The following is a 27,033-nucleotide window of genomic DNA, read 5'->3' as shown; positions in this document are numbered from 1 at the left end:
CAGGCCTGTAAAAGCGCAGCGCTGGTCGCGCCAGGCTCGGCTTGCTCTGCACTCACACACTAATTATCTTACTGCAAGGCCAGCAGCTAACGAAGCTTCAATTTGTGCTGGGTTCGGCTTCCAGCCATGTGGGAGGCAGGGAGAGCTGTTGCAGGATGGGACGGGCACAGTGCCCTGGATAAGGGGGAGCTTTGGGCAGCCCTGTCCCAGCCCTGGCACCCCCTACCCCAGCGCTCATGGACCTGTTCTCCCCATAACTGGCTCCATAGCTGCGCCTCTGCTAAGGTAAGGAATGGGGTTTGGAGAAGATGTGGAGGACCAGCTGCCTTGCAACACCTGAACACCCCATACCTGGGTAAGACAGGCTGGCCAAGAGCATCCCTGCCTGGCTCTCAGTGCGTGGGCCTCCCACTTCTGCAGGGGGGGCAGAGGGGCGAGGCAAAGTGAGGCTTGGAGGAGACGCTGGGGTTTTGCCCAAGGACAGGAGGAAATGGTAATTAGCCTCTGGAGCACACAAGAGGTGAGGAAGGGACGGCAAGGAGTGCTCAAGGAACTGGGTAGTGTCTGCTCTGAGAGTGGGGACAAGGAGCAGGTCTTGGGATATCATCTGGAAGAGGGGGTGGTGGCTGCCTGGGGAGTGTGTGCAAGGGTGACAGAGCCACTTGTCATTAAGAGCACTCAGATGAGTGCCTCCTCAGCTGAGACCCATTGGTGGGTGAGGACTGGGGGCATTCAAACCCCTGTTACGCTCCCTCCCACCTACTGTGTTTGTAGGAGGTAGGATCCTGGCAGTCAGAGGCCTTGAGAATCGCATGTTAGTCAGGCTTCCCACAGGAAAACCCTGGTCCTGCCATCTCTACTGACCCTAAAGGTCCAGAAGGTGGTGGAATCTCAACTAGAGCTGATCTCAGCCCCAGACAATGCTCAGCAACTGCAGCACAACCTGCTCAACCCTATGCACTGCTGTGGGTCTGGCTCCAGGTCTGCAGGGTGTGGGGTTGGGGTGGCCTTTGTCCCCTTCCTGGAGGCCTCACCCTTGGGAGGGGTTGTTGTGGAGCAGAGGGGCTGAACTGGCATCCAGAGGTGCGGGGACTGGGCACCACATGGCTTTTTAACCATGGGCTGGCATCAGCCGGCCATCCTGCCAGCTCCGAGAGAGCTGTAATCCAGCGTTCACAGGTACAGCATTTCCCCACCTCCCGCTCCAGCTGATTTCCAACTGCCCTAGATCCAACCTGCTGATTACACACATTGTTGGCTCGGAGCTTTGCTTCCAGGAGGCCTGCTGCTGCTGTGAGGGGTGAGGAGAGAGGGTTGGCCAGGTGCTGGAAGCTTATGAAAGGAAAGCAAACAGGCCTGGACCTGGCAGCTCCTCCACATGGGGAGGAGCTGCAGAAGCCACCCAGGTTAAAAAGGCTCCACACAGGGCCCCAGAGAAACCATTACCTGCCTGTGTTTCCAAACAACCTTCCACCATGCATGAATGGCGAGACACGTGCTCAGAGCAGAGAGAAGATGGAGCACGGTGCCTGACTCAGGGGTGCAGTGCAGGATGCTGGGGTGACTTTGAGGAGCAAGAAGCCTTAGTGAGCACCATGGCACTGGTGGAGGGCTTGTGCTGTGCTGACACTGGTGTCTCTGACTGGGCTCTGTGGCATGATGGTACTGGTAGCATGTGCTGGCAGAACAGGATGACACTTACCCGTGTTCAGTCTCACTTTTTCACAGTCGCAAGTCCACAATACCAGCCCTTTGCCTCCCTGACTTTGCAAAAGGCATTCACACGAGCCTTTTGGGGGCTGCATCACCCAAACCTCTTGTGCTGACTGAGCTCCCGGCCCCCCCTACGTGTCGAGGGCCGACCAGGGGCTGCACGGCAGCATCCCGTCCCTGCCTGCCGCGACTCTGCCGAGGGACATGCTGCCACCTGCTTCCACGCAAGGCTGGCAGGGCGGCCCTGCTGCGCTCTCCTCCTCCTCCTCTCGGCGGCCCCAGGCTGCGGGCCGGGCTGGCGGCCCCGCACGGCGCTGCCGGCAGGGGGCGGAGCGGAGCCCGGCTCGGTCCGGCACGGCGGGGCCGCGCACAGCCGGGCTGCGCCGCCGAGCCGAGCCCAGCCGAGCCTGCCCTGCCCTGCCTGCCCGCCCTGCCGTGCCACCCGCACCGAGCCAGGCGAGTACCGGGGGAACGCGAGCGGCGCCGGACAGGGGGGTCCGCAGGCCGGGGGGCGCTGGGCTTGGGCTCCGGCTCCACAGGCAGGATCGGGAAGCCGGATCGTGGGGCTGGGTGCGGGTAATGCTGGGGCTGGGTGCTCAGCCACGGGCAGGATCTGGAGTGCTGCGTGTGAGTGTTGAATCGCTTGGTAGGTCCTGGGGTGCTGGCTCGGGGTCGGGTCTGGGTCTGCAGGCAGGGTTTGGGCTGCTGGGTCCGGGTGCTGAATCCACAGGCAGGGTTGGGTTGTTGGACCTGGAGCGCCGGGTCTTGGTCGGGGTCCACAAGCAGGATTTGGAATGCTGTTTCTGTCTGCTCGGGTGCTGGATCCGGGTGCTGAGTCCACAGGCAGGATCTGGGGTGCGGGGTGTGGGTGCTGCTCACAGGAAGGGGACAGAGAAAGAGGAGCGGGGCTCCGACCTGCTGTGGTTGAAATCCAGGGAATGACGCGTTTGGGGGAAACAAGAGGGCAGAACCTTGGAAGCAGCATGGAGAGAGGTCCAGGGTAGGTCTGGTGCAGGTGAGGATTCGGGGATGATGAGCAGGAGGGGAGGTGGCATATGCTGGATCTGGTGGCAGTGCAGGAGCTTTCTTTGGGGACAGGTTTGGGGTGTGGGGTGAGGTGGGTCTGGGGGACCTGGGTAGGAGTGACGGGGGAACAGCTGGGGCTGTGAGGGAGCACAATGATAGGAGCTGCGGACAGACAGGGCACCATCTCTGGGCAGGGAGGGCTGGATACAGCCCTCGCCTTCCCTAGCAGGCTGTGAGGATCAGAGGTCTGTAGGGATGAGAACTGCTGGGGGTGTTTGGGAAGGCTGAGCATTACCTGGGGTCAGCCGGTGTTTCAGATGGCTGGGATGAGGTACTAAACCGATGCAGGTGGTGCAGTGCAATCCCTGCCCCCCTCCCCTTTGGAAATCAGGGGGTGGTCATGGAATATGGCTTGTCTGAGCCTTGCCTCGTTGAGATTCATCTCCTTGGGATGCACTGCTGTGGGGGCTGCAGATGGCCCCCAGGCAAAGCCTGCACTTCGTGCCAATTCAAAGGTAGAAAGTACCTGCAGCAGTGGAATTTGGGGCTCTCTTTGCTCTCTCCATCAGTGCCCAGGTGGGCCAGTGACTTGTGCCTGGCCTTTAAACCAAGAGTGTGAAGTGGGCGGGGGAACCATGAAAAGGCTCTTCGGGTGCCAAAAAACACCAGTCTCCTAAGACAAAGAGGCTTCCCAAAATGGATGAGGAGTGCTGTTCTGCTCAGATGCAGGGAAATTATTAATAACAACAGCGGCATTTTTGGTGCTAGTTGGCCTGCCACTGCGGGCTCTGGCTGCTTTGCTTCCCTTGCGGCGGGTGCTGGCTGGGGCCCCCCCCACCTGAACCCCAAACCTGGGCAGGGTGACCATGGCAGCCGCAGATGCTGCGTGCGTGCCCTGCAGGGCAGGTCTGTGCTTCATCTCGGTTTGGCCAGGCTTGCTCTGCCCAGAGGGATGAGGGGCTGCCCCCCAGCAGGAGAGATCCCTATCAGGACTTTGTTTTTGTGTTGCAACCTGAGGGGAAAAAAAAAAACCCAAATCCCAACCGCCCTTTCAGCTCCTGCAGATGAAGCTTTGTTCTCCCGCCCCCCACCCTTTCCAACATCTATTTGAACATTTCACCACTTTACCCACCAGGAATGCAAAGGGTTTGCTAGAGCTGGGAGGTTTATTCAGCAAATCTGGCAGGTCATGTGCCGGGAAAAAGCATCCAGGTGTGCTTAGCAAGACTGGTGGGGGGGCCTCTGCCGGCACCCCGTGCAGGAGGGCAGCGGAGGGTGCAGTGGAGACGCGGTGCCAGCCTCGCCTGGCCGCGTGTGGGGAATTTCCCTGCACTTGCCCGCCGGCCTTGCTTGGCATCTTGATGCGACTTGTTGGGAAGCAGCTCATGTGATGGGAGGTTCTGTGAGAGGGAGTCCTGGGGACCTGCTGCCTCTCGGAGGGGAGAGGTGATGCCCCAGACTTTTTTTTGTACCCCCCCCGACAGTGGTGCTGGGTGGGTGCCTGTTCCTGTTCAAAGGTGAGAGCTCCTACCTGGCTGGTGCTTCAGGAGGAAATGCTGCCATCTCCATTCCTCCCTGGCTGGCTGTGCCATCAGCTCCTCGTGATTTACAAGCATGAGGGCTCTGCCATAGCAAGGTCATCACCAAAGCCACCCTCTCCTTCCTCCCGGGGCCTGAGCTCTGCTGTTCAGAGATGAAGGAGGCTGAGGGTTTCAGCATCAGGTAACCTACTGGTGTGGGGGCCAGGATGCAGCTTTGTGATTCAGGGTGTGCTCTGCTTTTCTTGTTGCTTAAAAGATCCCTCCAGGTACAATCCCACCTCCATTACCTGATGGAGGGCGACTGTTTGCCTGTTGCAAAGCCCATCCCATGTAAATAATGTGGGGATCTGATTTTGGGGCAGCAAAGCTGGAGGTATGCAAACAACTGTGGGAAAGGCCAGATGTTACTGCTTTGTGCCGTGCAGTTTTGAATGCAAAGTGGAATATCAAAATTGGGTTTGACCCCAAATTGAAGCTTTGTTGGAGGGAAAGCAAAGGAAACAAGAAGATGTTGTTGAAACTGGAAGCCCTAAAACTACTCCCATCATCTGGTTTTTCTGGACTTTGGAAAAGAAAACAGTTTATCTTTGGAATAAATAAAAGGGAGAGGAACAGGCTCGCAGCAGAAAGTCCCATGTTCACTGCAGACAAATTGGGTTGTGCTCCACCTCTTGCCCCCGCTTCCAAGGGGACCCCAGGTTATGTGTGATTTCTGAGCCTCTGTTTCCCCTTGGGAAAGCCTCACACTGTCCCGATGGTGGGAACCCCAGGCATTGCCAAGAAACATCTTTGAAACTCAAACCTGGCTTTGGAAAATAACTGGAAGACAAACCGGCTCTAAACAAATACCCAAGTTAATTCCGTGTCTTGCATTGTATGAGCCCAGTGAAATGAAACACAGTGCAGCCACAGGGACGGGCAAATGGATTCAGATGCTTTAAAAAGCCCTGAAATTTGCTGGCTTTGAGATGTCCTTTTACAATTACGGTTGGGATTTTTTTCTTGTTTTCTTTCTAATTGTTCCTGGGAATTTAATTCTACTATTACTTTGCTGCTTCTGATGAGGAGACAATGTGCTTCAGCCACAAAGCCTTTGAAGGCTGAATTGCAGATCACATCCAGTGCTGAGCCACTTGGATGCAGACGCCCCCTTGCTGGGAGAATTTGCTGTGATGTGGAGGGCTGTCTGTCTGTCTGTTTGTCCAGGCTGCTGAGGGGCTCCCGGCCAGCGGTGAAGCTTGTCATGCAGCAAATGAAAAAAGGATGGAACATGTCGGGGTTTGGAGGTGATATTGCTAGCATCAAGCTTGCCTCTTCCTAATGACGGAGGAGCTGGGAGCCCCAGGAATCTGCATCCCATATCCCAGGGCTCAGTGGCTGCGCTCTGCCTCCCCCATGTCCTGGGTTGGAGGCGAGCGGGTGAAGTCAGAGCGAGGCCACCAAGTCTCGGCACCATCCGGTTTCACTTCCCGGTTGTTGCATGACTCCCTGCGGTACTCTCAGGTGTTCCTAGGCTGTGGGGTCAACCCAGGGCTGCTGCTGCGGTGTTTCCAAAGGGGAGATAGGTGCTGTGTGAGAGGGAAGAGCCATAGGGACTGTGTCCTCACTGCTGTCCTGCAAGACAGCACGGGAGGAATTGTTCTGTGACGGGAGTTCTGCTGCTCTCTTCAGGGGTTCTGGGTCTGGGCTGGCTGTGGCATCCCTTGGTGCTCTTGGTCCAGCCACTGAGCTGCAAGGATTTGCCCTTCAGCTTCCCCTACTTGCACCATTCCAGACCATCTCTGGGCAAGGCCCCTGGATCCAGGCAAGGAACTGTTTCAACTAACAGATGGTGTTGGTGGGTTTTCCATTAGGGTGAGCAGTGGAAGAGTGATCTGTTCTGCTGTCCTGGGCACTGTGCTTATGCTGTTAGCTTCTGTCACGTCATGAACAGCTGGAGCTGAGCTGTCCCTGTGCCTGGCAGCCATGGCACAGGGCAGAACAGCTTTCCTCATTTTCTCAGTCAGACTTTTTTGGGTAGGTTTGGATGGGAATGGCTGGAGAGCTCTCATGGGGACTTGGCACTGAGCTTTGTTGCTGCTTGGCAGCCCCTTTGAACCTCCTGTTCCGCATCAAACCCGACCTGATGGAGGAGAGGAACGAGTTCTTGTGAGATTAGTGAAAACAGGGAGCTTGGGAGCAGCTAACACACCCTGATCCCTGCAGCCATGCAGGGGGGACACTGTGCGTCCCTGCCCCTTGTGGGGTGGGCAACATCCCCCACAGGACTGCAGCAGGGGGTGGCAAATCTGTTGGAACCAGGGCTGTTAGTTTTATTGCTGACTCCTCAGCTTGTTTTTCCAGGGATGTTTGGCTCCCTCCAGCACTGCTGCCCCTTAAACTGGCCCACATCCCTGACCGTCCCTACTCCCTCTCCAATCTATCACTTTTGCTACTTCACATGTCTCCTCCCTGCAGTGACATTTCTGGGATCAGAGCTGGGTGCTCTCCTCTGCTGGATGTGCTGGGCTCTGCTGGTGGCTGGTGGGGACTGTGCTGTGGGAATTTGGAGCCTGTTCCCATGGCCTGCAGGAGCCTGCCACCCGCCTCCCTGGCTCCATGATGGCTGTGCTCTGCGTGGGGGCTTTGCATCGGGAGCAGGGCAGGGTACTCTGTGAGAAGAGCTGATGCTGCAGCTCTTCCTCCCCTTCTCTGTGCCCAAATCCCAAATTTGGGTAAAGGAGAAGTACATCTGCTTCCTGAATGGCGGAAGCTCTAGTGTGTGTCTGCTCAAGCACCTCAGGGTCAAGTATGGTTTTGTTTAAAGAAAGCAACTAAAATAAACTCAGGGAGGAGCTCCCAGGAGGTCACTGTGCTCCTTCTCTCCCTGACCCAGCATGGGTCCCCTCTTCCTGGAGGGCATTTGGCAAGTTTGCATTTTTTTTGCTTGTGTTGTTGACAAAAATCCTGTCTGGTTGAGAAATATCTGTGCAGCAGCGCCAGCCCAGTCCCACGGGTCAAATCCTGCCCCTGTAAATCTGTGCCGGGAACAGTGGCTTGTTTTGGGCTGGCCTTTGGGGGTGCTGCTACAGGGGACCTGTGTCCTTGCAGGGCAGTCCAGGCATGGGGCCAGGAGCAAACTCCTCAATCAAATGGATGGACAGATGGACACTATGGGCTTAGGGTGGATCTGATGTTTTAACATTTGCTGGTTGGGCTCTGCAGCAGAAGCAAAGTGCTGGAAGTTCGTCAAGGACTGAATTAAAGTTGCCTGGCAACCTCCATCCCGGCTCCTCTTCCCACATCTCGCAGGATTTCCCACCCAAGGTCTGCCGCCTCCAGGGAAGGGGGGCCCAAAATGCATTGCGCTCGCATCCAGGCTGGGGCTAGGCTTGTCTCCCATCCCTGGATGGCTCCTTTCCCATAACTTACTGGCTGTTCCCACGCCTGGGAGCTGGAAGCTCACCCCACCTCATCCCCTGGGGCAGGTGCCTTTCCCCCAGCCCGCCAGGAACGGGTCGGGCTGTTTCAGCTGAACCCGAGGGCAACTTGAGTGGGTCTCTTGGAGGGTAGAACAGTTCAGTGACAGTGGGAATGTGAGTGGCTGCAGGGGGATGTGCCAGGCTTGGCCCCTGTGAGTTAACTGGAATTGGCTGCATAGCGTTTGGAATGCCCAGGCTGGGCTGCCATAAAAAGGCAAAGTGCAATTGGTGTCTTTTGGTGCAGTCCCTGATGGGGAATTTGTTAAGACTTTTTTGCAGCTCCATAACCCAGAGAAGACCCACTGAAAATCCTTGTCTCCTACTGGGAAACCAGCAGTGCATGTAGTAGTCTGTGATGCAGAGGGGAACAGCCCATGAGAGAGGAGGAATGTCCAGCAGCCACTCTGGGAGCCTTGCATGGGCTTTACTAGATCTTGGTGGAACAACTACAAGCTGTCTAGGGAGGGGTGGGATGGGGAGGTGTCTTATCCTGCTCTGCAAATCTGTCCTGCCATCCAGAATGGATGCTGAGGGTAAGCTGGGAAAGTGCTGCTCTCACCCACCACTTCCATTCTTTCTCCTAAGTTCCTCTGAAATTAAAAAGCTGGCATAATTTTTAGTTGTGCTGATGAGGAAACATCCATGGGCAGCCTGTAAGACCCCATCTGTGGTCCCTCCATGTTTGCCAGCCCCAGAGACAGCACAGCTTCCCTGCACTGCAGCTTGCAAACAGCTTGTGCTCCCAGGTTTTGCTGCCTTGTGACTTTGAGGACTGGGGGGCAGTGGGAAGGGGCTCCTATGCCCACAGAATGTCCTGCTGCAGTGGCTGTTGAGGTGTTTGACAGCTTTGGCCAGTTTCTTTGGCCAGATCTGGGCTGGTGAGACTGAAATTCATTCATCAAAAGCTTTTTGCTCCTCCAGAGATGCTGGTCACAGGGATTTTAAGGAGGTGCCGACTGGGCCAGCCCGTTTGGGTGTGCTGTGCCGGCTGGCTGCCGGTGGGAGGCTGAGGCCGGCACAGTCATGCTCACACAGCTTCCGTCGTGACCCAGTAAACCCAGTCAGACCTGACCGGGGCTCGCTCGCTGCTCTGTGTGCTCACCCACGCCTGCACGCCTCTGCCGCCTCACTGCTTTCCTGCCTTCCCCAGGGACCGGCAAACACATCCCACTGCTGAGAGATGGTACCTGCCTCTCGCTCCATGCTGGGAGCTGTGGCTGAAGCCCGTAGGATCACTGATAGCCAGTGGTAGGAGGGTGGGCTTTTGCCTCTGTGGATGTTACACGTTGTGAGTAGAGCAGCTGGTTCCTGGCTTTGCCCCCCTCGGGGTGTCCGTCAACCCTGTGGTCCTGCATCCACCATCCTGCTTCTTCAGTGTCGCCGGCCGGTGTGGGAGCTGAGGCTGGACAGTCAGGTCCCATGTTGCCCCCCCCGTGCTGGGGAGTAGGTGAGGTGCCAAGGGACTTGGGAGGTCACTCCTGGGGAGGGCGTGGGCTTTTCTGGGCGGTTTTTCTCTTAAATTCCTAGTTTCAATGGAGCTGCTGCTGCTTTTCAGCCTCTTCCTCTCCCCTTTTTGTTTCCCTCCTCCAGAGAAAACTCTGTGGCATTTCCATTCTCAGCTTTTTTCCATTTCTTGTTGAAGTGCTGGACTTGAGTAATCCATCTGCCCCCAGCCCTCATGGTGGGTACCACAGATCAAGACCTTCTCTGCTTCCTCCCTGAGCCCTTGACTTCACCCTGAGCTTAGAATTTGCACCCTGACAAGAGGGAAGTGATGGGTTTGGGGGTGTTTGGTGTGGCTGCAAGACCAGGGTATTGACCTGAGGGGAGACAAGGATTGTTTCAGTTCCTTCTTGCTTTTTCTCCCCCACCCTAGGTACGAAAAATAAAAACCAGAAAATAAAAAAAAAAAAAAAAAAATAGGGAAGCTTGGAACAGCCCTTCTCTTTGAGTAAAATATTAACTGGCTCTTACGGCGTAACTGATTAAATTTTCTTTAGGACAAAGTTACATCTGATCTTGGGCAAAGAAGCCTTTGGAAATGGGTGTAGCTGCTTCCCTGGAAAAAGCAGAAGAGCCCAGCCCTCACAGCATGGGAGGCTTCTCCCCCCTGCCCAGCCAGGAACCCTGCACAACCTCCCAATTTAATTTATTCTTGTTTTCCCCCTGTACTGTCTTGGTGTGTGTGATGGTTAAATGTTAGCTGGGGCTGGCTCGCAGCACCACGCTGGCCCTGTGATAAACACCATCCCTGCTGCCCTGCCCGGCCACACTCCCTGCTCCCGTCCCCAGCACGTCCGGAGCCAAGCAGCAGGCAAAGTTCAGGGCTTGTTTGTGCAGGGGAGATAAGGTGAGGACGCCCAGCAGCATGCAGGGCTGTTACTCATTTATGAGAGATCATTGTTTGCCTTGTCGTAAGGAGATTTCTCCTCCACTCTGCTTTCCCATCCCAGGTGCAGCAGCTGTTGTGGCTTGTGCATGATTCCAGACTTGTGTCCCCATGTGGAGGCTTGGGGAAGAGTCCCTGTAACTTCCAGAGTGGCCCTGCTCCCACTGGTGGGATGGCAAGCTGTCAGCATAGGGCTAGCCGTGACCCCACCACTTTGCCCAAAGCTTGGTGGGTTTGGCTCATGCTAGACATGGTGTAACCAAAACAAATTATTTCTTCTTGATGTCCATCTGCACTCACCTGCCTTGCATTGCTGTGCTGTCATTCGTGGGCAGACCCTCTCTCTGTACAGGGCTTGTCCTGGAAACAGGAATAACATGGAGTGAGCCTGCTCTGGGATCTGCTCCCCAAGGAGCTCAGTCCTGCATGCAGCACCCTGCCTGCACCCAGGCTTGGATGCCCTTGGGTGCTCTGTGCAGGTCTGGAGCCTAGGGGACAGTGGGGCAGCAGGGAGAAACATTTCCCATCTGCCTCATTCCTGGAATGCTCTGGGGCAGCAGCCACTGCAGGTGTGAGGTGTGCAGGTCTGAAACCCCTTGAATGAATCAGCACTTTAATGCAAGCTCCAGAACTGTGTCTGAATCCACATCCAGCCCCTCACTTTTCCTTTTCAGCCCCAAAGCCCTTTTCACTTTGGTTTTATCTCCCCTCTTCCTGGGACTCAGCAAATTATTTGCTTCAGGGAAATTGTCTGCATTGAACGTGTTTGCGCAGCTTCTCTACAGGGTCAGGTATTTGTTTTACATATATATATATATATTTATAAACCTCTTAGCAAATATGTAGGTGCTGGTTACTTACGGGGGGCTCTCTGGCTCAGAGATACCCAGTCATCTTTTTCCTCCATAATGCCTACAAGATGAGCCAGTGGCTTTGCTCAGTGCAGCTGGGAGAAGTGGGGGTTATTTGTGAGGGATCGAATGCATGAAAGTGAGAGCCAAAGTAGATGCAGAGCTTCAAGGCAGCTTGGGATGAAAGAGAAACTGAAATCTCATGGAAGAACACTGTGGGGGAAAATTGTTTCTGCTTGAAAAGACTTGCCGAAGATTCCAAGCAGTTCCTATATGGATTTTCCTTCACCTTTAGTCCCTGAGTGCCTGAAGCACCCTTCCCAATGCCTCAGTCCTCTAGAGTCTCATCATTTCAGGAAGGAAAAATGGGGTCAAGTATCTTGCACAGCAGGACATGGTCAGCTGGGCTTTTGGGAAGGGCTGGAGACCTTGGGCTCCCCAGGACCCTTACTGTTGCCATTCATTCCTGCTGCAGCCACACTGGGGAGTGAGTCTTGGGGTGCCCCAGTGTGCCAAAAGATCCACAGAGGGGCTTGGCCCTGAGCCCCTTTCTCTGTTTTTAAAGGAGAAATCTGACTGCTTTTTGGGTGTGAAATGCAATGGGGGATCAGCTGGCTCTGCTGAAACATATCCTTCAGTCAGGGGGATCTGCAGGAGCAAAAGGCTGGGAGTGAACGAGGGATGAACCCAGAGAAGACCTGGAGGAAAATGTACCTCCAAGCAGCTGACCCAAGTGGTCAGCAAGCAACTCCCTGCTGTGACAGAATGGTTGTTGACCCAGGGAGATGCTGCAGAAGGTCACTGTGCTCAAACTCCCCTCCATGCTCTGTGCCTTGTGCTGTGCCTTAGTTTCCCCTTTAGCAAACAAGGGTTTGTTTTTCCCTGAAGCCATCCCTGGCCTGAGGCCGTGCTGGGTCAAGCATCCATGCGTGTATGCAGCTGGCTCCTTCCCAAGCCTGCTTGCTTGTGAGGTGCTGGGGCAGCAGGAGTGTCTGACCCGGTGCTCTGTGTTTCAGGAGGGTTTGGTGGCCAGCCCTGTCCCCGAGAGCTGGAGAGCCCGTGCCGAGGATTGGCTGTGCCGGCCCGGCAGCAGCGCCTGAGGCGGCTGCCCTTGCCGAGAGAGCAGGAAGATGAGCGGAGCTCCGGCACATCTCCTGACAACTCTCTTCATGGCAGCGGCAGCCGTGGGCTACCATCGCTCTGCCACCGACCTGGATGCCACCCCCAGGACAACAATCTCCTTTGATGGTAAGGGGGTGTGGGTCCTGGTGCTGGCAGTGAGGTTTGGATTTTGCTGACACTGGCCTTGGTGCGTTGTGACTGCATCTAGTCTTTGCCACCCCCCTGGAGCAGGGGCGTCAGCAAGAGAGGGTGGCTACATGGGGGCCTCTGATCCTCTGGCCTCCAGAAATCAGAGCCCACGTGGCTGGGCCCAAAAGAAGTGAGCATAGCAAAATAATCTCAAAAGCCAGAGGGGGACAAGGATTTACAGGGAGCCAGCCCTGACCAACCCCTGGCCCTGCCCAGCAGCCCTTGGAGGATGTCCTGAGCTGGACATTGCATCTGGGCTGGGATCTCATGGCCCAAATAGTCAGCAGAAAACTTTCTTCCATGATTTTCTCTAATTGCCACTGGGCTCTTGACCTCCAGCCTCTGTGGTGTCAGTGAGCCCAGCAGTGTCATCATTCCTTGGGGATCCACATGGCATCATTGACCTCATTAGTGAGGCTCAACTCAGCAATTGATGGTGGGAGAGTTTCATTAGCAGCTGGGGTGCCTTTTTCTCTCTAGGCAGTGCCTCTTTTCTGGAAAAGGTGGGGAATCATTCCTTTTCCAGCTGCCTACAGGGTCCCAAGCCTCATAGAATCTTCACTTCCTTCTGGTCCCTCTGACCAGGGCTGAGTCCTGTCTCACACTTCTCAGCACCCCAGATTGGATGGTTGCACTGGCTTGGTGGGCAGGAGCACTCAGCCTCACTGCAGAATCACTCCCCTTGCATGACAGTTTTGGTTCAGGTTTTTTTATCCTTCCCTTTGGGCTGGCTCAGTTCAGAGCCAGGGTCACTGCTGGGATGTTTCTGCTTTCTTCAGCATTTTCCCAAACAATGTGGCAGGTCTGTGCCCAGCACAGACATTGCAGCTCCCAACCCTGAGCTGTGCTTCAATTAGTGGAGAGAGATTTCCTCTGTGAGCCTGAGCCTAATTAGTGCCTTTTGCCTTTTACCAAACCTCCTCCCTTCCTTTTCTCCTGCTGTAACTGCTGTCACCCAGCACTCTCTGCCTGATAACCTCAGTGAGTGCCATCCCACCCACTTCCAGCTCCATTCTCTTGTCTTTTCCCAGTGGCTCACGCTGTGCCTGCCCCGGGCTCTCTCTCAGCCCCCTGTTCCCTTTGCAGAGCTGTCAGGAGTCCGGCGCTTCAACGCGCACACCCTCAACTACAGCACCCTGCTGCTGGAGGACGACCGGGGCATCCTCTACGTGGGCGCCAGGGGAGCCATCTTCGCCCTCAACTCCAGTGACGTGGCCGACGGCTCCCACCACACGGTGAGCCCGGCCTCTGCTGGCTGGTTGTCCTCTCCTGTCCCACACTGCCCAATCCCCATCCAAATTGTGGCCACTCCATGCCTGCGCAACCTCCCCCTCGCTGTCTCGGGTTGGAGCCTGGAGGCTTGCGTGGAGGTGATGTCTCCAAGTCTGTCCCCAGGTTGCCTGTGGACACCTGCTCCTTCTCCCCATCCAGGCAACATGGGGATAGTGGTGGGAGACATCCCCAGGCTCAAAGCTGCCTGCTCCAGGAACAGCCCAGCAGAATGAGGGGCAGAGAGGGAATCACACTTTTTTGCTCCCCCAGGGAAGGATATCCCAAAATCCTCAAGGCTTGTGCAGTGCTCTGGGATGTCTGCCCACTGGCTGGGGTGTGGGACCACGCTTGCTGCAGGCTGGTGGGATGTGTGTAGGGTGCCATCCTGTGCTCTGAGCAACCATCCCTCCCTAAATAAATAAGGATTTTATTATCTCTGGTGGCTGTGATGAAAGCTGGAGCTTGCAGTGACAGGGGGACCATGCAGCGATAGGGGTCATGCAGTAGCAGTCTCTCTTTCCCTTGCAGATCCACTGGGAAGCCTCCCCTGAGAAGCAGATGGACTGCCTGCAGAAGGGCAAAAACAACAAGGTAGAGGTGCTGGGTGGGTGCCAGGGAGGGGCTGCCCCCGCTTTTCCCAGCTTGTAACACCTGCGCTTGCCCTCCGCAGACCGAGTGCTTCAACCACGTGCGGTTCCTGCAGCGGCTGAACAGCACCCACCTGTACGCCTGTGGGACCTACGCCTTCCACCCGCTCTGTGCCGCCATCGTGAGTACGGCTCACCCACAGCTGCCACCTGTCCCCTGCCACTATGTCACCCTGGAGAGGTGCAGCCCCTGTCCTCTCCCACCATCTCAACCCACAGCCCCACTCCCTTTCTATCGCTGCCCCCACCCCTCCCTGGCTCACAGTGGGGGTGAGTGACTCCAAGGCTGGGGTGAGTAGGTTTGAGGATGTGGCCACCATGATGCAGATGCCATAAGTCCCCACCCCAGCACTGGGGTTGGACTCTGACCCCAAGAGAGAGGGCTGGGGATGGATCAGTGCCATAGGGGATGCACATGGGCTCAGCAGGATGGGTTGCACCTGCCCTGGACCTGGTCTCTAATGCCTGCTGTTGCAGAATCCCTTCCCAGAGGAGGGGCTGCAGTGTGGCTGATGGCAGGTGGTATGCATGCACAGGGGAGGGTGACAGGGGCAGGACTGACTCAGCAGCCCCTCCCGAGGGATATCCTGTGCCAGTCTGAGAGTCCCCACATGGCTGTGACTCATGGCAGGGTTTCCAAGAGGAGCCTAGTTTTACTGGCAATGGGACTTTGACCCCCTTTCAGTAGCTCCTTGAGTCAATGGAGACTCAGTTGCCATTTGCCCACCTCCCTTCCTGAGCTTGAGGGCAAAGGCCCCTGGACCATGTCTACAGTGTGGCCAGGGAGCCCTGGAGAGGCTGTGCGTGTTCCCATGGTTGTGCTACTGGTCCAGTTTGGCCATTGCACACACTGGAAATTGGGTGGAGGAGCTGCCAAGCTGGAAGGGCCCCATCATTATTTGACATGGTTTGAACTGCAAACCCCAAAGAAAGTAACTCCTGCCATGACATGGACAGCACCTGGGGGGACCTCAGGCTAGCTGAACAATGTCTGTCAACCAGGCACTGTCTGGGAATATTGGCTGTACTGGTTGGCTCCTGCCCAGTGCCCATGCAATGCCCAACTGGGCTCCCCTTCCTCCCAGAGCCCTCTACCCACTCTTGGCTGGGGGCTGTGTGGTTTCTGACTAGTTGGAGGGTGTCAGGGGGCTTTGTCTTACTTTGACAAGGGCATGGCTGTGGACATCACTTTGTCCCTGTTAGCAGCCTCTGCAGAGAGCCTGAGGCTGGCAGGTGAGGTGGGTCTGTCCCTTCCTGTCTAACTCAATTCCCTGTCTCCCTCAAGGATGCAAACAGGTTCATGTTGCCGTCCCACTTTGAGGAAGGCAAGGAGAAGTGTCCATATGACCCTGCCCGTGGCTACACCGGCCTCATTGTGGGTAAGCAGCACCTTTCCAGCGCTGGTAAGGACATGTAGGGTACCATGGCCCCATCCCCAAAACCCCTCCAGGGGGTGCCAGCCAGATGGGTTCCCTGTGCAGAGGCCTTAGCAAATCAGGACTTGGTCCTCCCCCTCCTTGTCTGCCTGGGGCATGGGGATGCTGCTGGCCTGTGGGGCTGTCCTCAGGCTGCAGGGCCATGCTGATGGGCGCCCCCCCTGCACAGATGGAGGATTGTACACAGCAACACGCTACGAGTTTCGGAGCCTCCCTGACATTCGGAGGAACCTGCACCAGAGGCCACTGAAAACAGAGGAGTCCCCGCTGCACTGGCTGAATGGTGAGATGTCCCCGTCCCCCCCATCTTGTGGCTGCCATCATGGGCTGTGGGACACTGTGCATTGCCCCGGAGAGTGTGGAGCAGGTGTGGCTCTGGAGTCCTGTGTGGTTTGCTATGAGAAGGAACTAAGGCAGGGGGGATTCTCCATTCTGTGTTGGTCTCTAATCACCACCTCTTGTTCCATGTCCCCAGATGCCGAGTTTGTGACCTCTGTGCTGGTCCGGGAGAGCAAGGACAGCCCTGTGGGTGATGATGATAAAATCTACTACTTCTTCATGGAGCGGGCAGGAGAGGAGACCACATCCTTCTTTGACAAGAGTCAGGTGGCCCGAGTGGCCCGGGTGGCCCGTGTCTGTAAGGTAGGCATGTTCCCAGCCACAGGGAGCCAGGCACTGCTCCTGTTGGTGCAAGGGCAGCATGCCTCCACCTGTGGGAAGACAGGCACAGGAAGAGGGGAATGAACACCCATCCAGCCTGTGCAGAAATGCTCTCTTCACCCTCCCAGAGTGATGTTGGGGGCAAGAAGATTCTGCAGCGCAAGTGGACGTCCTTCATGAAGGCACGCCTGGTCTGCTACATCCCCTACTACGAGGTGCTGCGCAGTGTCTGCAGCCTGGATGGGGGCAACTGGGCCAGCACTGTCTTCTATGCTGCCTTCACACTCTCAGCACAGTGGTGAGTGGGGCAGTGGCCAAAATGATTTGGGCTAAAAGTCTGCAGCACCAGGGGAGCCAGAGATGCTCAAGGGGATGAACAGGCAGGTGCTGAGCATTGGTTGGGAGTGCCCAGGCTTAGGTGAGGTTCTGCCCCTCAGGAGGACCATGGAGGCCTCAGCCGTGTGCCGCTACAACATCTCAGCAGTGCAGCGTGCCTTTGAGGGCCCCTACATGGAGTACCAGGACTGGGCTCGCAAATGGTCCCGCTACGACGGTGCAGTGCCCGAGCCCCGGCCCGGCTCCGTGAGTGCCCAGGAGTGCAGAGCAGGGGGGAAAGGGGCAGCCGCCTTCCTCTCTGACCCCTGTTTCCCCTGCAGTGCATCACGGACCACTCCCGCAGGAAGGGCTACAACTCCTCGCAGGACCTGCCCAACAGTGTCCTGGACTTTGTCAAGCTGCACCCGCTCATGTTTGAGGAGGTGAAGCCAGCCGGTGGGGAGCCGCTCCTGGTGAAGAAGAACGTGGTGTACAGCCAGCTGGCTGTAGACAGGGTGCAGGCCCTGGATGGCCGCTCGTACGATGTGCTCTTCATGGGGACGGGTGAGTGTGAGATGAGTTTGACAGGCCTCTGCTGGGCAAAGGGCACACCTCACATTCCCTCCTGAATCCCCTGCTCTGCTTTCCAGGGGATGGCTGGATCCACAAGGCTGTGGTGGTGAACTCTGGCATCCACATTGTGGAGGAGGTGCAGGTGTTCAGGGACCTGCAGCCTGTGGAGAGCCTGGTGATCTCCCACAATCAGGTGAGGGGTGGAACAAGTAGGGGGTCACCACACATGAAGCATGCTTGTGCTGTGAAGCTGACATTGCGCTGTTTGGGAGGCTGGGGAAATGACTCCTGGGTCACCCCAGCTCAGGATATGTGCTGGAGCCCAGGAGGGTAGCCTGGGGAAATGGACCAGCCTGGCCATCAGCACTGACTGGGAGCTGGGGGCCGTTCTTGTGCACACCCATGAAGGGAGAGCTGTGCTGTGGAGCTGGGGGGGATCTCTGGGCACCATGGGGCACTCCACAGACCAGCAGCATCATGCTAGATCCATACTAAGCCAGCCCTTTTCCCCTCAGAGGAGCTTGTATGTGGGAGCAGCCAGCGGGATTGTGCAGGTGCCTCTGGCCTCCTGTGCCAGGTATGCCTCCTGCTATGACTGCATCCTTGCCCGGGACCCCTACTGTGCCTGGGATGGCAGGGCATGCCGCATCGTCGCCACCACAGACAGGTAGGGATGGGTTGCCTGATCCCAGATGGGTCTCCATGAACATTCCACTTGACCTGTCCCACACGCTTTCACATCACCTCGTGGCACAGTCACCCCAGAGCCAGCCCCAAAGGTCTGGCATCTGACACTGGGTCTCCTGGTGGCCGTGACCTCCGTAAGGGTGGCTCAGCTGAGGCTGTATGGCTGAGCCCCCCCATGCCTTGCAGCTCAGGGCTGGTGCAGGACATTCAAAGTGGCAACAAGGGATGCCGGAGCAGCTCTGGACGGGGTGAGTCTCTGCTGCCCCTCGGGACCAAGGGGATGCTGCTGTCCAGCATTCCTTGGAATGGCTGGGAGAGGTGCAAGGCAGTGCGTGTCCCTGCAGGTTCCCTGTTGTGGAAGAACCGGACAGTGCTGCAGGGCGATGATGTGCTGCTGCCCTGTGACCAGCGCTCCAACCTGGCCCGAGCTGTGTGGCTGCTGAACGGCAGCGAAGTGCTGGGCACGGGGCAGGACCGGCTGCGCGTGGGGGTGGATGGGCTGCTGGTGACGGACACGCTGCCCCAGCACAGCGGTGAGTACCGCTGCTACGGGGAGGAGCAGGGTCTCCGGACACTGCTGGCTGCCTACAGCCTCACCGTGCTGCCCGAGCTGCCTCGCAGCCCTACAGCTGCCCCATCGCCTCATGCTGCCAGCCAGGCGACCAGCGACACAAAGGTGGCTTACATCTCCGCCATCGTCACCTTGGTGGTGCTCTGCACCGTGCTCAGCACCATCCTCCTGTACATGTCCTGCCTGGAGAAGCGCAAGGGCAAGTACGTGCTGGGGGAGCCGCGGCCAGCCAGCGTGGAGCTGCAGACCGTCTCGGCCAACTGCCTGCGCAAGGGCCACCGGGAGGAAGAGGAGGAAGAGCTCACCTACCCTGATGGCTGCCTGCGGATCATCCCTGGTGAGGCACCCACAGCCACCACCTCCCCAGTCAAGGAGCTGCCGGTTGCCGTGCCCCCACTGCCGCCCCCGCTGCCGACCGAGCTCACCAACGGTGTGGGGGCTCTGCCCAATGTCCTCCGCAAGATGAATGGCAACAGCTACATGCTGCTGCAGCAGCAGGAGGAGCCACTGGCCTCCCCACTCTACAGTGCATCCTTCACCGAGGAGCTCAGCAAAATTTTGGAGAAGCGAAAACACACGCAACTGGTGGAAAAGCTGGACGAGAGCTCCGTGTAGGGGCTGGGGAGGGGGGTCCTGCCAGTGGGACCCTCCTCCCCTCCAGCCCCTTTTCCCACCCTTTGCCAGCAGTGTTACAAGACTCAGGCAAAACTACCTCCTGGATGGCAGAGCTGGGCCGGGCCCGGGCTCAGCCACTCCTTTGGCTTTTCATTCACTTTTGAGACTCGCTGTACAGAAAAAAAGTATCTATTTAAATTTGGAGCTCTATTTATGTATAAAAACTCACTGACGGTGGCCACGAGCTGGAGACAGGAGCTGGCACCTGGCTGAAGGTGGACACCATGGGAGAGTTTTTGTCTGTTCATCCAGGCGTGAGAGACACTGTTGTGGGTGTGTGGACTTGGCCAGCCCTGCTGGGCATCTTTTGGCACACAGGAGCTGGATAGCTGCTGAGAGGTGGGTAAAGAGCAAGGAGGGGGGCTGAGGGCTGACATACTGTGCCTGTGCATCTAACAGGGCACAGGATCCCTACCCAATGTAGGGCTGGCAGAGTTTCCCCAGCTGCCGGCCCTGAGGCATGAGAGGGGCCCTGGACACATCTCACATTGTGAGGGGTGGTCTCAGTGGCTTCCAGCCCCTGCCCACTGTCCACATCTGCCCCCTCAGGGTATCCCCTCTGGGAGAGGATGGTTTGGCAAGGGACAAGAGATAGGGAGAGGAGCTGATGTCCTGAATACCCTGGAGCAGCTGGTGAAGGGGCATGTGCCCACTTCGAAGAGGCTACAGGTGAAATACAGGGCTGGGTGCCCTGGGGAAGTGGCACCCCCAGGGCCTCCAGCCCTGACAGGGCTCTGCTTCCTTTCCCTAGGGCAGTGGATGCAGCAGCAGAGAGCAAGATGTACTGGCAGTAGGACTGGCAGCCACCACCGTGCCCTACAGCGTGACAAGGGACCAGTGCACCATCCACATGCCTGTGATATCTGCAGTGCCCCTGTGACTCCAAGCACAAAGCATCTCTGCCCTCCTGTGCAGCGCTGCTGGTGAACTGGGGTTCAGGCACAGCCCTGTCACCCATGGGAAAATGCGTGGGCAGGGAAATATCCTCACACAGTGAGGAAGAAGAACCTTGGACAAGGGCCTGCCTCCCTCTGGAGCCTTCTCTCATGGCACTTTCCGGGAGAAGCCATGGTCCCTAAATCCTCTCAACTGTTTCTGCTTCTGCCACCTCCTGGGGGAACCTGAGAGATGGGGGTGACAAAAGCATCTCATGCTCCAGGGACAGTGTGATGACACTGGAGAAGCTGGGGAGGGACACGTCCTCCCCATGTTCCTTGCTCATACCTCCACAATCAGGACAAGGATTGGTTGCCAAGGGCTCAGCCCTGCAGGGGAAACAGGAGAGGGGTGAAAACTCCTGGGATCCCTCATGAGCTACAGCTCAGGCCTCCAACTCCAGGAGAGTGAGGCTTAGCAGGAAGAGGCAAGAGTTGCACACTCTGCCACCCTGCCCCAGCCCTTGTTTTTGCTGCAAGGGGGCGTGAGCCACCCCCAAGGACTACCCCAAGGACCACCCCCAACGCCCAAGGAGGGGCATCACTCTGTGTCTGGCACTCCTCATGCACAGCTCCCCCTTCCCCCCAGCAATAAAAATGGCTCTGTCTGGACATGGTGTAGCAGTGTCCTTCCAAAGGCAGGAGAAATTGATGCAGAGACGTGGGGTTGGAGGAGGCTTTACTGGGGCTGCAGGCGTGGGCCCTGGACGGTGAGGATGGAGGGTTTGTTGGTGAGGGGGTGCCACTGGCCCTGGACACTGGGGTTGTCAGTGTGGAAGGGCTTGCGGATGCGGATGATGTCCAGGCCGGACTGGTTGGCCATCTTGGTGGCCAGCTGCACGATCTCCTCGCTCGTCTTGCTGGCAATGAGCTCCTCCCGCACGGTCCCGTTCACTGCAGCAGAGCGAGGGCGTCAGGCTGGGATCCCCCCTCTCTGCAGCCTCCGAGGGGCAGCTGCCCCGACACCGTCTGCACGGGGCAGAGGTAGCACAGAACCGGGACAGGGCAGGGAGACCCCCATCCCCTCCCCAAACCCCCCAGCACTCACAGTACTCGGCCCGCAGCACCGGGGCCGGGCCCGGGCCCGAGTGGGGGCTCACGTAGAGAACGACATCGGGGTGCTGCCGGGCGAAGTCCTGTGCCGCCTCCTCCACGAACTGCCTGGGGGCCAGAGAAGGGACGAATCGCCATAGCCGCTAGACCAGGGTTACCGTCCGCCCGTGCCGGGCCGCGGGAGGGGTCACAGCGCAGAATTAGGGGTGATGCCCCCGGTGCCGCCTTCCAGCTCCTGCCCCGTCTGGCGGGAGGCTGGGGGTCTCACCCCGCCGCTGCCGTGTGATCAGGGGCAGCAGCACTGTCCCTTCCCCACGCTGACAGGCCCACGGGAAGACCCGTCCTGCCAGTTAAAGGGTCCCCAGGCTCCCTCCGCCCCAGCCCCGGCAGTCGGGTGCTGCCGCCGGCGGTACCTGGCGCCGCGGGCGTCGGCCGCGGTGGGGCTGAAGAGGAGCTGCAGGCGCTGGAGCTGCCGAATGTAGCGGCCCACGCCGTTGTGCAGCACGGCGGTCAGGAACCGGCTGGGCGACCCGCGGCCCGTCATGGCTCGGCGCTCACCCGGAGCCGGAAGCGGCGGGAGGGGCGGGCCGGGCCGCCCCCGACCCCGCCGGGAAGTGACGCGCCGGGAGCGGGACGAGCAATGGCGGTGTCCGTGCGGACCCACGTGGGGGCTGCGGCCTGAGCGGCTCTGCGGGGCCGGGGCCGCGGGGCTGCCGCCCATGCGGAGCGGAGGCGGCGCGGGCGGGAGCCAGGGCGGCCAGGATGGCGCTGGTGCCCCTGCGACCCGGCAGAGCCGCCAGCCGCCTCCTGCCGCTGCTGTGCGGGGGGGCCCGGAACAAGAGAGCCTCGCTGAGCCCCGGGCCGCCGGGCCGCCTCGGCCAGCGGCGCTACAAGAAGGACGTGCTGCCTTCCCCCGACGGGCCCGCGCCCTCCGTCTCCATCACCGAGATCCGGCAGTACCTGCGGGCGCAGGACATCCCCTTCCACGATGGCTACAGCTGCCTGCACACCCCCAGCCTCTTCACCGGTGACCGCGAGGACCAGCCGCTGTCCGCCAATGCCCCGTTCACGCTCTTCATTGACAAGACCACGGGCAGCTTCCTGTGCACAGCCACCCTGGCCGAGGGCACCTGGCAGGACTTCCAGGCTAACGTGGAAATGCGGCTCCGTGGCATTACCCCCATTCCCCCTGCCAGCTCGGAGGAGATGGAGGAGGAAATGCGACAGGCTCGCGAGGATGCCCGCTGCATCTGGGAACGGGCTCTGCCGCTCTGGGAGCTGCTGGATGAGAAGGAGACCAAGGAGACCAAGGCTTTGTTTGGTATCTCGCAGGTGACAAATGCCACCTTGAAACGCTTCGCTGTGCGTTATTTGAGGACTGCCAGATCTCTCGTTTTCCCCTGGTTCAGCCCTCAAGATGCGACCCTGAAGGGTCTGAAGCTCTTAAGAGTGGAGAAAAAGGGGGGCACGATAACTTACGTGGAAGAGACTTTACCCCGCTTCGATTCCTATCGCAATCTTTTTGGGCTGCCTCTGATTGGCCGCCGAGACACAGAGCTGGTCTTAACTGGGTGGGAGCTGGATGCCCTGGCCCTGCACCAAGCGGCAGGAGTGGCCAGCCTGGCCCTGCCACGGGGGGCCAGCAGCCTGTCTCCCACCCTTCTCCCCTACCTGGAGCAGTTCAAGCGCATCACGCTGTGGCTCGGCGAGGACTTGCGCTCCTGGGAAGCTGCCAAGCTCTTCGCTCGCAAGCTGAGCCTCAAGCGCTGCTCTCTGGTGCACCCTGGCAACCTGCAGCCCCGGCCCTTGGAGGCTCTGAACCAGGGCCTGAACGTCACCAAAATCCTACGTTCTGCCGTGCTTGCCAGCCACAAATCCATCATCTCCTTCCGGCAGCTGCGCGAGGAGGTGTTCGGGGAGCTGGTCAACACCGAGCAAGTGTCTGGCGTCAAGTGGGCACGTTTTCCCGAGCTCAACAAGCTCCTCAAAGGACACCGCAGAGGGGAACTCACCATCTTCACAGGTAACGGGCACGATGACCGGTGGACAGGGCGAGCAGAGGGGTCTTTGGTGGCTTCACCCTCCCTGGGGGTGGTGCTTCACGAGTCTTCCAGGTCTCTTTCTGCCCAAGGCTTTCGCTGAGCCTGTCTTGCGGGTATGTGAGAGGCTGGGGTGCATTCCTCAGATCGGTGGGATGCTGCATACCAGTATGGTGAAGGGCTCCCTGCCTGGGGCAATGTAAGAAGTCCTGGGCTGTCCCTTACCCCTGTTCCCACCTGCCACCCTGAGCCCTCCTTGTGCTCACCCCACTGGTTGCCCAGCCCTTCACAGGGACCTGTGGGGACCCATAAGCTGTGGGAGGCCATGCCCAAGTACTCAGGTGTGTAGTGTGGCACGAGAAATTTGTTTATGGTGTGAGTGCTGCAGATGGGCTTCTCTTACCCCTCTCCCTAGTGCTTCCACCTCTGAACAACTCTCCAACATGGTCAGCATGGGTCAGATCATCTCTCCCAGCTAATTCTCCTGTTGTCCTTGTACCAGGCCCAACAGGCAGTGGGAAGACCACGTTTATCAGTGAGTATGCACTGGACCTGTGCATGCAGGGCGTGTGCACGCTGTGGGGCAGCTTTGAGATCAACAATGTCCGCCTGGCCAAAATCATGCTGACACAGTTTGCTGGCCGGCGCCTGGAGGACCAGCTAGAGCTGTACGATGAATGGGCTGATCGCTTCGAGGAGCTCCCGCTCTACTTCATGACCTTCCATGGCCAGCAGAACATCAAGTATGGTCCTGCACCTCCATTCCCAGTGGCATTTATCCCTCACGGCATGTGCTGCAGGGCCTTGGGGATCTGGGGCTCTTCCCCCGCAGTGAGTCATAGATTTGGGGCTGGCAGGAGGCACATTGGGACTGTTCAAGTGTATGGGGACTGTGTGGCACCACCTGTGTTCCTCCGGTCACAGGAACTCTCACAGCCTCTCTCTGGGGTGGGGGTGAAGGAGGGGACTTGACCCTGTGCTAGGTGGCTGCTCTGAAGCCAGCCTGTGCCCCTGGCAGGACATGTCCCGTCACACCCTGCTTACCTGCAGTGCTGTTGTTTGCTGAAGGAGGAGGACAGGCACCTCCAACTCCTTTTATTCATCAGGCATTGTGGCACCTGCATGCATCCCTATGTGCCCTGAGGACCCCTGTGGGCTGGGGGCATTGCAGGGCAGTAGGCAAGGGACTGTGTGGGCAGCAGCTGGGTCCTTCTGATCCCAGCTACCTTTACTGGGGGGTTGGGGCTGCACCTGCCATACAGTGGGGGAGATGCAGAGGTGGGATGTGCCCAGGTCCAATCGGGACCCAGCTTGGTACCTTCCAGCTCTTTCTCTGCATCCCTCTGCCTGGCTCAGCCTTCCTGTCCCTACCTCCACTGATCGCTGGAGCTGATCCTGCTCTCCCCTGCTCAGGACAGTGATTGACACCATGCAGCATGCGGTCTACATGTACGACATCACCCACGTGGTTGTCGACAATCTCCAGTTCATGATGGGACACGAGCACCTCTCTGTGGACAGGTATCCCTTCTCCAGTCTGATCCTTCCTTCCTCTGCCACCCTCACTGCTGGAGCTCTCCCTGTCACGCCAGGGGCTGGGGACCCACACAGGGTGTCACCTTTACTTCTGTCTGGCCACCCTGTTTCATTAAAGGGTAACCAGTGCCCTAGGGAGGAAGAAGTGGGAAGGTGTGAGCAGGTTACCAACCATCCCTGCCATACCACATCCCTCTTCCCGTGTGTGCTTGTTTGCCTCACGTTTCTGGGTGGTTTCTGTGGTGGGGATCAGCACCTCACTGCCCCCTGCCACCGAGCAATGCCAGCCCCTGACCCCATTCTTGCTGCTGTGGCAGGCTCGCTGCCCAGGACTACATCATTGGTGCCTTCCGCAAGTTTGCCACAGACAACATGTGCCACATCACCCTGATCATCCATCCTCGCAAGGAGGATGATGAGAAGGAGCTTCAGACAGCCTCCATCTTCGGCTCTGCCAAGGTGAGCCGGGCCAGGATGGCACTTCCTGTCCCTTGGGCACGGTGTATCCCCAGGAAGGGGCTAGTATATGTTTGGGCAGTCATCCTCAGCTGCCATCAGCACCCTGGATCATCACTGGGAACCTAAAAATTGTGGGATGTCTCCCAGAGTCCTGATGCAGGCAGAGAGCAAACCCATTGTCAGCTAAAGCTCTGTTGGGGCTTTAGGTGCAGTTAATTAATACTCACTGACTGTGAGTGGAATGTAGTAGGAGATAATTAAAGAGGGAGGCAGGGATGGGGCGGGGATGGTCTCTCTGAGTACTCTGGTCTCTTCCGTGTTGCTGACCAACCCTGCAGAGGGGTTGGTCTCTGTGCACAACCCTCCTGTGATCCCATTTCCCCAGGGCTGTGGTGCAGGATGTGCCTGGTGGGTCAGTGGATGTTCCAGGGGAACATGAGGGGTTGGTGTTGGGGAAATGCTGGAGTTGCTGTGGCCTGGGGTGCCCTGTAAAAGGGTTTAAAGGAGCTGGGCAGGCGTTTGTGAGCATCTCTGAGGCCTGTTGCTCTGGCAGCATTCTGAGCACCCTCCTGGAGATGTTTTCCTCTCCCCAGGCCAGCCAGGAGGCCGACAACGTCCTCATCCTGCAGGACCGTAAGCTGGTGACGGGGCCAGGGAAGCGCTACCTGCAGGTGTCCAAGAATCGCTTTGATGGGGATGTGGGTATCTTCCCACTGGAGTTCAGCAAGGCCTCACTCTCCTTCTCATCTTCCAAAAGCAAGGTCAGGCTGAAGAAGATGAAGGAGGAGAAGGAGATTTTAGCCAACAAAATCGTGGAGGGAGGCTCAGGAGCCTCCAAGAAGCCATGAGCCCAGCAGGTCTCTGCCTCAGTTTGTCTGGAGGAACAGAGACTAGTTCTGGCAGCCCAAGGCTGGAATATGCCAGCTCCTCTTCCCTGGGATCATGTACGATGCACCTCTGTGGCCCTTTCTCCTGCATGAACAAACCTCTTGAACACGAGGACAGTGTCTCTGAGATGGGGGACCACCATGAGAGGAGTGGTCTCATCCTAGCGAAGAGTGAAGGGGAAGGTGCTTTGACAAACACTGGCTGCTCCGTGTTGGTGCTGAGTGCTGGGAGCATGGGGGGAGTGGAGGCAGAGTAAGCTGGATGATGGTGGGGATGATCTGCTGTTTCGGGACTTGCATATCTCTGGACCTGGGGCAGGTTGTTAAATTCTGTCTAAAATGGAACTGAAATCCTGAACAGTCACTAAATGGGAGGCAATTATGTAGAGGGACACGTAGTAGAAACCCCCCCTGTCACAAATGGGGTCCTGCATGGGATGGAGCCAGCAAGGGAAAGATGGTGAAGGAAAGTGTGAGATTGTGGGTGGCTCATGCTCCAGGGTGGGAGCAGATGTTAATGGAACTCACCGGTTCTACCCGCATGGCTGGCACCTGACCTGGCCCCCTTTGCTAAGGGTCCCCCAAGCCCCTTTTTCTGGGTGGGCATCACCAGCAATAAAACCATGTGGGGAACAGTCCTTCCTTGCTCTGCTGGGTTTGGGGGGGCTGCTATCCCCCCTGCCTTCAGGGCTGCAGGCAGCAAATACTGTGACATGACTAGTCCTAGCCATGGTAGGGGGTGTCCATGGCTGGATTTTGGTCTAATCCCTTTGATTTTTTTCCTCTTTCTAGTTTTATTAAAGTATAAATACGAGTGCCTTTTCTGTCTCTGTGTCTGGAGTACCCTGGGTTTGGTGAGGTAACTCTGGCCAGGGAGAAGGTGACCCCCTGACGATGTCCCTGCTGCACTGAGCATCCTGCCCCAGCCCTGGCACACCAGATTATTACCAACCTCCGTGCTGGGAATAGTTTTAACCTGAGCCATAATGAGGGCCC

At 57.8% G+C, this 27,033-nt stretch overlaps 3 protein-coding genes across 13 annotated transcripts in view; 2 read left to right on the top strand and 1 right to left on the bottom strand.

Moving 5' to 3' along the window:
* Nucleotides 1–20,658, top strand: part of SEMA4G (semaphorin 4G) — a 29,027-nt gene extending 8,369 nt beyond the window's left edge. Inside the window, exons 1-18 of one of the 9 annotated variants that reach the window (XM_088059746.1) lie at nt 8,695–9,188; nt 9,332–9,422; nt 11,998–12,229; nt 13,379–13,527; nt 14,093–14,155; nt 14,235–14,333; nt 15,497–15,590; nt 15,817–15,930; nt 16,123–16,289; nt 16,436–16,605; nt 16,745–16,889; nt 16,964–17,186; nt 17,273–17,388; nt 17,711–17,862; nt 18,069–18,130; nt 18,212–19,467; nt 19,678–19,797; nt 19,880–20,656. In XM_088059746.1, coding sequence (XP_087915872.1) covers nt 12,112–12,229; nt 13,379–13,527; nt 14,093–14,155; nt 14,235–14,333; nt 15,497–15,590; nt 15,817–15,930; nt 16,123–16,289; nt 16,436–16,605; nt 16,745–16,889; nt 16,964–17,186; nt 17,273–17,388; nt 17,711–17,862; nt 18,069–18,130; nt 18,212–19,068 — 2,529 coding nt within the window. In that variant the 5' untranslated portion in view covers nt 8,695–9,188; nt 9,332–9,422; nt 11,998–12,111 and the 3' untranslated portion in view covers nt 19,069–19,467; nt 19,678–19,797; nt 19,880–20,656. Of the gene's footprint in view, nt 1–2,056; nt 2,170–8,692; nt 9,189–9,331; nt 9,423–11,997; nt 12,230–13,378; nt 13,528–14,092; nt 14,156–14,234; nt 14,338–15,496; nt 15,591–15,816; nt 15,931–16,122; nt 16,290–16,435; nt 16,606–16,744; nt 16,890–16,963; nt 17,187–17,272; nt 17,389–17,710; nt 17,863–18,068; nt 18,131–18,211 lie in introns of those variants that run through there. The other 8 variants (XM_088059745.1, XM_088059749.1, XM_014250532.2 and 5 more) reach the window with 8 other exon arrangements.
* A 67-nt stretch (nt 20,659–20,725) lies between these two features.
* MRPL43 (mitochondrial ribosomal protein L43) lies at nt 20,726–21,683 on the bottom strand. Its single transcript, XM_005520695.3, has 3 exons — nt 21,530–21,683; nt 21,112–21,224; nt 20,726–20,957 (listed from the first exon to the last, which is right to left on the bottom strand). The coding sequence occupies exons 1-3, from the start codon at nt 21,658–21,660 to the stop codon at nt 20,743–20,745; spliced, it is 459 nt and encodes a 152-aa protein (XP_005520752.2). The 5' UTR covers nt 21,661–21,683; the 3' UTR covers nt 20,726–20,742.
* A 151-nt stretch (nt 21,684–21,834) lies between these two features.
* Nucleotides 21,835–26,844, top strand: TWNK (twinkle mtDNA helicase). 3 transcript variants are annotated; one of them, XM_014250568.2, is made up of 6 exons: nt 21,835–23,139; nt 23,658–23,898; nt 24,569–24,676; nt 25,009–25,150; nt 25,744–25,821; nt 25,908–26,844. In XM_014250568.2, the coding sequence occupies exons 1-6, from the start codon at nt 21,879–21,881 to the stop codon at nt 26,292–26,294; spliced, it is 2,217 nt and encodes a 738-aa protein (XP_014106043.2). In that variant the 5' UTR covers nt 21,835–21,878; the 3' UTR covers nt 26,295–26,844. The 3 variants fall into 3 exon arrangements, with proteins under 3 accessions (XP_014106043.2, XP_005520751.1, XP_087916152.1); XM_005520694.3 differs by having other exon boundaries at nt 25,744–26,121; XM_088060026.1 differs by lacking the exons at nt 25,009–25,150; nt 25,744–25,821; nt 25,908–26,844 and having other exon boundaries at nt 23,658–23,986; nt 24,512–24,665.
* The last annotated feature ends 189 nt before the right edge of the window (nt 26,845–27,033 follow it).

The sequence above is a fragment of the Pseudopodoces humilis genome, chromosome 9 (assembly GCF_049639895.1).
Source record: "Pseudopodoces humilis isolate 2021_Gansu_Grassland_sample_001 chromosome 9, ASM4963989v1, whole genome shotgun sequence".
NCBI lineage: Eukaryota > Metazoa > Chordata > Aves > Passeriformes > Paridae > Pseudopodoces > Pseudopodoces humilis.
This window is presented reverse-complemented; position numbering and strand designations above follow the sequence as displayed.